Genomic DNA, 11,293 nt, shown 5'->3' on the forward strand with positions numbered 1-11,293 from the left:
TACCTTGAGAAGTGGCAGTCATGTGCAGATGGGAAGGCTGTGAATCCCCTAAACCTACCTGTAAGGGATGTGATGGAGTTTCTTCAAGAATTCTATGCAAGGGGTTTAGTTTACTTGACAGTTTTAGTCACGCTATTCTCTCTGCTGCTGTGAAAACACATTGCCCGTTCACCTCATTGTCAGGCCAGTTTTTGTTCTGTTAAGTTACTGTTACCTTTTGTGCGATTATCTATGCCTGCTATACATTTTACTTATTGATTCTGTACAATAAATTGCGTTTTGACTTCCTGAGTGACCACATCAATTTAAAGTTTTGTGGGATATCTAAGGTAGATGACTGATAAACTTAGTAAAATGTTGTTTGGGCCGACTAGCGGCCAAGCACGAATTGCAGACTTCGTTTTAGTGCGGGAGTAATTTCGTGTCAGGACCTTGGGTGCTGTGTTCATTTTGATTGTTGAAGTTTTGTGTTTTTCCTACCCACTTATCGCATAGAAATATATAAGTACATGTGCCTCGTTTTGCAGTTTCGCTTTCGCCCAGTGAGTTGTTAATTTAGGTTCTCGTTTTCAGTTTTTACCGTAGGTGTACGAAGATCAAGTCAAAACAACACGCAATGTCAAATGGTGAAAATGTTCAAATTTAAAAGAAGGTTTACTCAATCATGGAATGACTTGCATTGGTGCTGCTATGCGTAAAAGAGTTCTCTGCATATCGTCCCCAACACATGTATTAAATTCAGGTTCATTGTAATGAACTTTAACTGATACAAATCTAAGAAACCTGGAGAATTCAGTAGGTGGTAGAAAGTGAACTACTCTTCTGATGTTACTTTCAACACAAAACTGTTCTCTAATGGGTATTCGAGCACCTTCCACATATAAGTTAATTGTTACTGAATTGTATTTGTCATTTGGCAATTCCAGATAGTCTATAACTTCAGACAGGAGGTTCCTTATTTTAGAAATCTTCAGCCTGAAGTTAAACTGAAAAAAGAAAAAAATTAAAGGTATAGAATTAATATGACCTACTTCTATTTCATATATGGTTCCAAATGAAATTTTACTAGTACAAACAGTATAATAACATTATGTTTGTAAACTGCATGAAAGACCCTTTTCTCTCTAAAAAGATAAATTGAGCTCACTAAAAGTCGATGATTAGAAGCTTCGAAATCAAGTCAATATCATTGGTCAATTGTCCCACTAAAGTCAAAATTGATTTGATACCAATGATTGGTTACATGAAAATTGATTTGAAAAATCAGGACTTTTCCTCGGCTTGACGTAAGTTGACCGATCACATCCAGTCAATACATACTGCAGTAATATGTTTCTAAATACTGTTCTTCCAAATATTGAGTCCAAATCATTGGATTGCCATCATCACCTATTGATAATTCTTCTATTTCAATTATGTTAAATATGTACATCATGTAACACAGGGCCACTTTTAGTTCATAATACCTCAATTGAACTATTTTTGATAGATATTCAGTATTGAACTTTCTTTTCTCTTCTTTTTTATGTTCTCTTTTTATATGTTCTCTTCTTAATGTAAAGTCTGTAAATCTGATTCTTCTTGTTATCAGATTGTATGGGTTATTTCCCATAAATCCCATAAATAATCATACAAAGAAATAAATGGTAATGATTTAAAAATGAGACAGTAATTTTAAATAGAAGTGCTCACTCTTTGCAACCGTTCCTCCAGACGTGGCGAATCAAGAAGGGTTCTGAACCTTTGTAGAACAAACTTGAAAAGAGTAGGAAGGACGTTCATAATATTGGCTTTTTAGTTCCGAGAGCATTTTACAATATGTTTTAAAATCCCATCTTAAAATTGATTTTTAATCAATGGAAGTCATTAAAAACGCCTTAGCTACCATTGTTTACACTTTGTTGATTTCGGTTGCCATGGTTTACAGATATGGGTTTTTCGAGAAACGATCCAAATTTGCTCTCCTGTAACCCAGAGGTCTTATACTCCATGACCGTCCAAATTTTTTAACCCACAACACACAACACTTTGCGCTTATTTTGCTTGACTTTCTCACCGAGTAATGCAAGCGAGTGTTGGAGTATTAATGTTGTCAAAGTTGTGTAATTTGGAATTTATCGATGGAGGCCAAGGGAAAAACCAGAAGTAAGAGAGAAGGGAAGTTTAGATTGTGTCGAAGGAAGGAAAGGAAAGGTTTTCATGGGAAAAAAGCATGAACGTGTGAAGGGAAGCAGAGGAAAATGGCAGAAATAACACCATCATAGAATCACACATGGAGCCACAACTAAGCACATCCAAGGCTCAAAATGAGTACGATAACTTTCTAGACCCTACTGCGCCGAAAAATATGTCAGAATTGAAACTTATCAACAATTCTTTGGAGGACTTTGATCGGAAAGAGGCAGTCATCACTCGTTCTCAAAGTAGTTCAGCAGAAATTTGTATTCATGAGGAGGCTCATGGCTTTAACCTACAAGATGCTAAACTACTATCAGAGTGTTTTGCCATATGAGCTGCAACTTCCACCTCCAATTAGCAAGAAGGCCTATATTCAACACATGAAACAAGTTGAAAAATTAGCTGTGAGTAATGCTGAGACACTAATGTGCGCAGCAGCAGAAAGGCTAACACAACTAGCTTTCCACGAAGGTAAAGAATGTGTCGTAGATATTGATGGCCAATCAGTGTGCAAAGTTGCTGTTTCAATAGATGGAACTTGACAGAAGAGAAGGCACAGCTCTAAGATTGGTGAAATGTTTGCTGTTTCAGTAATGACAGGCGAAATTATTGACTGTGAGGTGAAATCCCTCATTTGCAAGGAATGCTCATCCAAGGAACAGTGATAAAATATCACCTGATTATCTTTCTTGGAAAGAGTCAGATGCAAGCCAGTGTGAGGTAAACAGTGTGGGTTCCTCTGAAGAAATGAAGTCCTCAGGAACAGTTAACAACTTCAGTCATGGCATTGAGAAGAGGAAGCTAATATATTCTACCTTTGTGGGAGATGTTGACAGCAGCTGTTTCGGCAGAGTCAAGTAAAAAATGTTTGAACTTTATGGACACAAATATCCAGTGGTTAAGGAAGAACGTGTTGGCCATGTTCAGAAGACATTTGGGACTGCCCTTAGGAATTACAAGAAAAATATAAAGATGGATGGCCTAAGATATCGGATGGAGGAAAGGTTGATGGAAGGGGTCCCCTAACCGACAATTTCGTAGACAGAATGCAGAAATATTATGGAAGAGCCATATGCGAAAATACAGGTCATTTACACAAAATGAAGAACAGTGTATGGACAATCTATCATCACATGATAAAAGATGATTCATGTACCCTAGAAGAGCAGCACAAGCTATGCCCCAAAGGTGAAGGCTCCTGGTGCAAATTTTGGAAGGCTCTCAAAGAATATAAAGAGGACAACCGTCTTTTCCTTATGTTTTTATTAATTAGCTGTTGCCAATTTTCTTTAGGCTTAGTAATGACGATTTATTGAAAAGGTGTTTGCAGGAGCAAACCCAGAATCAAAATGAGAGCGTTAATGGACAGTTATGGTCAAGATGCCCCAAGAGCCGTTACTGTGGAAAGAGACGAACCATCAACACAGTTTGTGAGACTGTTGAGGTGCTTCATGTAGGAGCTGCAAGTAGAGCATCCCTTCTGGAATCCTGTGGAGTCTTTCCTGGCTGGAATATGTTGAAAGCATTAAAAAAACAGGACCAGGAAAGAATTGCCTCGGCTGCTGCTGCTGTTGAGGCAGCTTCCTTTTGCCAAGTTTAATAATGTTTGGTCCATTCTAAAACAAATTATGAATTTTTGTCTGATTACACTGATTTAGGGTTAACTGTCTCCTTAAAGACATTATTAAAAATCTGATCTATGTCAATTCGCGGAAGGGCATTTTGGGTCTTCTTCCAGATCATTTACTCTAAGTGGATCACCACTCTAGCACTAACCACTTCCAGTACAGTGGAACCTGGTATCAATTCTTACACCAGAAATGAAACATCCTCTGCCATCGTTCCAACATCTTCCCCACAACCCTCCACGAGGATTACCGCATTACCATCTACCTGTTCTGGTATGGTCAATTTAGCACGTTTTCATAGTGTGAAAATATATTGTGAATTCATACATATGTTCGTCTTTGAAAGTTTCAATTTTTTTTTTTTAAATTTCCACTGCAATCATGTGATTACCCTCCTGTACTATTTGGCACACTGCAAGCAACTGGGTTTTTCATCTCTTCCTGATGACCTGACAAGAAAACTGAAAAAAAACCAATTGAAAATTCCGATGTTAAAACAGCATTATGGTCTCAAAATGGAGATTAACCCTCATCTGATTGGCTGAGAGCTTCAGCATTAACCAGTTACACCGAACAACTAACATCGAAGAATGCACTAAACAAAAGTTTTTAAAGTAAAGCTATTGTTTTTTATTCTCGGTTTTCACGTTACGTCATAGGGTAATCGTATTTTGTTAGCGGCCATATTGTTGTACACGCGGCTAATTTGCATATGTCAACTTGCAATGTTTGATTGAGGTTTTCAGTATGTCTGAAAGTGATATTGAGGAATCTGACGAATCTGCTCAAGAAAAACTAGTTTGCCTCCTATCGAAGCTACGAATCTGCTATCCTATTTGGTTTTGGATACCAGCTTTTATACTGCTAAGCAGTTCAAGGCCTTCAAGAGTTTGGAGGCATATAACTAGATGGTTTCTGGCTTTATCACAAGTGTACAAGGGAAGGTTATCGCCGGAAAGTACGTGGTCATAGCAAAGGTGCGACATTCCCAGCGTATGAATGACCCTCCGATCCCCATTTGGATTATTTCGAGTGAGGAAGGAACTGTTATTTCGGCCCACTGCATGGGATGTAAAGCAGGATTAGCAGAAAAGTGTTCCCATGTTGCGAGCGTGCTTTTTATATTGAGACATGGACAAGAATCAACGGGAAACTAGCATGCACCTAAGTCAAATGCACGTGGCTTTTGCTGACCTATGTGAATGAAGTTCCGTACGCTAGAGCTCGGGTTATCAATTTTAAATCAGCAAAGAAACTGAAAGCTGAGCTGGATCTCAAGATAGATGACTTTGTGGGAGAGAAACAGTCCCGAATAAGTGCTCAAGCAAGACATAGCAAGACTTCCAACGTGTTAAGATCACCCAATGAGGATGAAATGGAAGCTCAGTTGAAAAAGTTGAATGGTTTGGATATAAAACCAGTCATCCTAAGTCTCTTTAAACCTTATTGTGATAGGTTTATATCCAGAAGCCAACATGTTGTTACAATATCAGACTTATACGACCCTAGTTATCTGAACCTGAACTATCCAGAGCTGCTGAAAAAATGCTTGGAGGTCAACTTAAATCTTAATGATAGTGAACTAGATGCCATTGAAGCCGACACAAGGAAGCAGTCCAAGGGGAATCTCTTCTACCGACACATAGCTGGCGGTATTGGTGCTTAAGTCAGTTGGTCTGTGACACACAGTAATCCTACACAGCCTTTGCAATCTTTGATAAAGTCTCTCTGCTACCCCCGTTTGTTCAAAGTCACCTCAAAAGCTGTCACCCATGGCGAGAAACATGAGGCATCTGCTGTTGAGGCATATGTTTCATAATAAAGCAGACTCACGAAGACTTTAAAGTTAAGTATTGTGGGATTATTGTTGATAAAGAGCATCCCTTGTTCCTGTTGTGGTGATGGTTGAGGGGAGGTTAAATGTCCTTATGGAATTGAGAATGGTGATTTCGATACCTACACCTTGAAGAAGACCTCCTGCCTTGAAAAGGTGAATGGTAAATTCAGGATGAAGAGAAACCACCAGTTTTATTTCCAGGTCCAGCAGCAGCTGAACATAACTAAGCTGAAGTACTGTGACTTTGTTGTCTTTGCATTCAATGCAAACAATCAACCAGTATTTTACCAGGAGAGGATATATCCTGATTGGGCCCTGTGGCAATCAGTACAACCAAAACTGACCAAGTTTTGGAGGATTTGTATTCTCCCTGGAGTTTTGGGCCGTTGGTACACAAGAAAATGTCACATGCCAAGTCAAATGCAAGTTCCAGCAGTATGCAATGACAATTCCATTTGTTATTGCAGAAAAGCTACTGAAGAGGAAACCACCACCTGCTCCAACTCCAAGTGCTCTTTGATAAAGTTTCACTTGTCACGTTTGGGAATAAGTGATCAAGTTCCAAAGATGTGGTATTGTCCTACCTGTCGTTTCTTGCCAGAATTCAAGAAAAGTGCTAAAACCACGAATGCAGCAGAGCACGATACATGTAACAAAGCACTCCACCAGGATAGCATCAGTATTTGTGATTCCAAGCCAAAGTCAGGTGATAGACTTCTTGAATGTCACAGTAAATACTGTCTAAATGGAAAATTTTTTCATTTAGGCTGCCTTAACTGTAAAAGGATACCCAACAACAGCAAGAGCACATGGATTTGTAACAGCTGCAAAGGAAAGCCCCACAAAGAAAATGATGTAAGCATTAGCACAGCCAAAGCATCCCAACCCATCACCACACCATCAACTGAATGCCACAGTTCTAAATCAGAGTCTTTAAATCAATCTACCACTTGTACTTCTTCGAGCCCACAAGATTTTACTAGTAGTGATGATGATAACAATGTTCATGATCTATCTGACATAGATAACAGTGACAATGAACTATCTGATGATCAATCTGAAAGTGATGATGATGTAGAGATAAACAATGTTACTAGAGGAAACATTGATAAGACAACCTGTTTAGGGAATTTAACTCAGGCTGACTATGATAGCACTGAATCCCCAACTGGATGGTTAGACTGCACCATCATTCAACAAGCCCAAATTTTACTAAAACAGGTAAATCCATTGTTTGAGGGTTTTCAAAGAACTACGCTGGGACCAGTAAGTAACTTTGATGTTGTAACAAGTGAATTTGTGCAAATTCTACACACAGGTAACCATCATTGGGTATGCACTAGTTCTGTAGGCTGTTTACCTAGCATAGTAAACTTGCATGACAGTTTATTCCATGACATCATTGTAGATGAAGTAGAAGAACAGGTGACAGATCTAATGGCAGACAAATTTGTAGGGATAAACATCGTACCTGTCCAGCAACAAAGGAATGGCAGTGATTGCAGTGTGTTTTCTATTGCATTTGCAACATGTATTGTGTATGGTCTAAACCCTGGTATAGCCAAGTTTGATGTTCCACAGATGCGCCCACATTTATTTCAATGTGATTAGCCCATTTCCTGAGAAATAAGCAACTATTATAAACTGGTATTGACACTAAATAAGCCACAAGAGTTATAGTATTTATCTATTTATTTGTTATAGTTTATTATTATCAAAATATAAATGAAGAGTACCGCACCAATGATTAAGTTTATCCACCATCAGGGATGTAACAATGGTAAAATGGTTAACTGTTCAGTTCTTGTTTCATACTAAATGATGGGCAATTTGTCTGAAATAAATGTATACCATGTCGAAGGAATTACTCAGCATTTCCAGCATGACACCAATCTGTAATACTTGAATCAATGAAAATATTGTTCATATTAGTAATATTTATATTCAAATTTCAGTTTCTTAAATTGAAACTAATTCATTGGCATTTGATTAACAATGCTGTCATGAAGTACATTAGGACTGCAATAATGAAGCAGTATAAGTAGAAAAAATAAATGATAATTAAATAATAAGTATATTGCATATTGGAACATATTTCACAGAAGCACTCGTTAATGAACCTTACCAGTGCTGTGCTATGTTTTTAACACAATAAATGAAAGCTCTGTTGAAAAACATGAATGGAGGATATACCAGGAAAAAAAAATCCTAACTGTTCCCGTTAGCATAACTGCTTGATGTGCAGATCCATGTGTGTATTTTTAGAAATTTGTAGTACTTAGTGCAAACTAAGATATGGGTCACCACCCAGACAGATGCTGAACTTGTAACAACTTATCTTAATTATCTCATTAAATATCATGTATTCTCAACATATTAATTTTTCTTTTTTTTTTTTTGTTTTTTTTGTTTTTAATAAAAACCTAGAAAACCCTCTAAGAATCCATTTGCCCCCTCGAAATTGAACCATTTTTAAGTGTATAATGTAAACAATGCATTTCAATTTTTATGGAAGGTACTTTTGTGGAAATGCCATTTTTTTCTAGCTAATCACTGATAAGCTCAGATGATCCAAAGAATTGATTCCTGAAATTTATTCAAACATATTTTCCTCAGCATTAACTCAAAGAGTATGATGCTCATCAAGGGAGACTATGACAAAGACTGAATGCATTGTTTTTTTAAAATAAAATTTGATTGGTCATCACCGTCTGAATGACTCCAGTTTTAATAACTTCACCACAAAGAAAATAATGCACTAGTCAGTGGAATCTCCTGCCCTTAACAACCCTGGGAATAGTGGGGGATTAGATTTTAAAAAAAATTGTCTAATATTGTACTAATGCCTGGCAATTCCCTTTCCAAGGCAGCATTTCTGCTAGTCTAACTCTCTTATATGTAATCAAGTAAGTGATCTACTCTCCATTTAATACCCTGCTTTATCCCCAGTAATGCCCCATATTTCATGGGTAGTCAGCGAAGGGGGATTCCACAGACTAATGCATAACTGAAATAGTCTAGTCAAATGGTACTATAGCAGGACATAAATTAACCAGAGCAGAGCAAACCTTTATGACACGGTCAATAGCTGGGATTTTATCTTCAAGAGATCCATGAGGATTACTTGCTGCGCAAGAGATCAATGACTCTTTCCACATGGATACGAACATTGGCAATTGCTCTTGTGGTTTCAACATTCAACTGGGTCAAGTTGCTCTTTGCCTTTGGTAAAAGCTGGAACTACCAACTTTGCCCTCTTGAATGCAATACTCTCATGTATGGTGAAGCCTCGATCAGCCATCATCATGTCGCCAGGAACCAACTTGCTCAAGATACCACAGTTTTCTGTCAAAAACTTGTCCGAGGTTCACCCACCCCATGCCTCAGAAACAAATGAAATGCTACCTTGCGGTGTGGGTAGTGGCTTTTTGCTTGGTTGATTGAAGAACAGGTCGATTATTGTCGTGAATGTGCGACTCCATTAAATCTGCCTATTTACTTCTGACTACCATCGTAATTTTGTTATTTTTAACTTTCAGTACATGCAAAATTTTCCCGATTCCATGCCATATACGATGCTACGTATTTATACCTCACTTCAATTTACCTACAAAATTGTATTCGCTCATCACTTCCATGAAACATATATTAATACAAAATGATGTTGAAGAAATGCATGAAATATGTTATTATAGCATCTTTTGTAAATATAGTTTAAAGACTATTTTATATTTATTTTTTCCACTTTCGATGTGATTTTTTTTGTTTCGAATTTTAGATGATTATAATGACTATCTAAGACTAAGACCCACTTTTTCTATTCATCTTTAGATGTTTGATCTCTTAGAAGCCACATATTTTAAACTAGAACATGATTTCATGTATAATTACAAGCTACAATTAATCGATGATGTGCAAACCGCTATGACATATCACAACATTTCACATAATGATCTTATTCTCGTTGAAATTCATAAACATCCTGAATTAGATGGATCTTTTAATGCCTGGTTTGAAAATAGTTTAACTGAGAATACATGATTATTATTTCGTAGTATACAATTTCCGTTTGCTTAATTTTTAAGACACTTTTTTAATGCTTCCCTATTTTTTCCTGTCGTGGCATTTCCTAATCAAAGAAGGTCATGCCTTGAAACAAGTTTGTTAAATTAACTAAATACCTTCAACTTTTCTTGGCTTACATATTTGTCAGACTTGTAGTACAATACACATTTACATTAATGGATGTTTACATACATTTCAGAATATCTTTACAAGCAAATGACCGATTTCCTTCAAACTTTCTATTTTACTTCAACAATGGTTGTAGACATAATAGTATCATTTGGTAGAAACTGTGCATAAAAAAAATTCAAGATGCAACAAGAAATACGAAAAAATCGGTGTGAAACCATTACTAATCTTCACATTCTGCTTAGTTTGGGTAGCTTTGTGTCCACTTAAAACGAAAAACTTTGCCAAATATTATGGTGTTTGTAGGAGCTGAATGTTTGTGCTCTAGCAAGTAAATTTGTAGGTTTCTCAATAAAAATCTCAAAACAGTCAATTATCACAGTAGTTTTAGTTCCAAAGCTGAACTGGAAGCATTGTGGCATTGATCTTGTCAAACTTTCACGATCTGGCCAGTGTCCATAGTTATCAACCAAGAATGAAATGTCCTGAAAACAGTTGGAACTGAGATGTTCAACCAAGGTCTTGAAAAGGAACATCCAATCTCAACTTGATCAGGACCATTACAAATTCTTGAAAAGGACTCAGTGTTTGGGAGTGACGAGAAGCAAACGGTGACACCAGTTCAAACACAAAGTTCAGGATTTCATAAGAAGGAAGGCCAGTATAAAATAGTACTTTATCGTCGCTATTCCTAAAATACTCTTGAGATTGAAGAATTTCCAGGCTTAAAAGAAAGCACAGTGCATGCCTTTAAAAAGGCATTTCGAGAGGAACTTTCTGTGCAAACAAGACAAGGAAACGTTCAACTGGTTACGTCCCTTGAAACGCAGACACGTGGGCGACCACCGTTCCTTCTCGAGCTGGACAGCAAACTGATCGCATTCTTAAAAAACCTCAGGTCCAGAGGTGGCGTAGTGAACGGCAGCGTCGTTTCAGCTGCTGCGAAAGCACTGATTAGCAGCAATCCGTCAATGCGTGACAAGTACCTCTCATTTACACCCACACGAGGATGGACTCAATCTATTTACAAGCGTTGCAACTTTTCCCGGAGGAGTTTACGACGAATGCAAGCTCACTTACCTGTCGGACATTGACAATTGCATCAAGCAACACAATATTCCACCAGAACTTATTCTTAATGCTGATCAAACACCGAGTTCTTATGTATCAGTGGGTCGAATGACCATGGCAGCAACAAACTCTCAGTCTGTACCAATCAAGGGTTTGACAGATAAGCGTAACATCGCTCTAACATTTGTGATTTCTTTGTCTGGCGAATTTCTCCCGTTGCAAATTATATACCAGGGTAAAACTAAGGCTAGCCTTCCTCGGAACTTTAGTTTTCCCAAGAGCTTTTGTGTCTGCCAAAACCCAAAGCACTATTCAAACGAGGCAGAAACAATAGGCTTTATTGATTCTGTAATCAATCCCTTCGTGGTAAAGAAACGCAAGGAAC

At 37.6% G+C, this 11,293-nt stretch overlaps 1 protein-coding gene and 2 pseudogenes across 1 annotated transcript in view; 2 read left to right on the top strand and 1 right to left on the bottom strand.

Moving 5' to 3' along the window:
• Nucleotides 1-11,293, bottom strand: part of LOC131774377 (uncharacterized) — a 262,621-nt gene that overhangs the window by 75,986 nt on the left and 175,342 nt on the right. The window contains exon 3 of the mRNA XM_066169311.1: nucleotides 6,434-6,467. Coding sequence (XP_066025408.1) covers nucleotides 6,434-6,467 — 34 coding nt within the window. The remainder of the gene's footprint in view (nucleotides 1-6,433; nucleotides 6,468-11,293) is intronic.
• On the top strand, nucleotides 3,043-3,778 carry LOC131774370 (uncharacterized; annotated as a pseudogene).
• On the top strand, nucleotides 3,878-6,163 carry LOC136282161 (uncharacterized; annotated as a pseudogene).

The sequence above is a fragment of the Pocillopora verrucosa genome, chromosome 7 (assembly GCF_036669915.1).
Source record: "Pocillopora verrucosa isolate sample1 chromosome 7, ASM3666991v2, whole genome shotgun sequence".
In the NCBI taxonomy this organism is placed as follows: domain Eukaryota; kingdom Metazoa; phylum Cnidaria; class Anthozoa; order Scleractinia; family Pocilloporidae; genus Pocillopora; species Pocillopora verrucosa.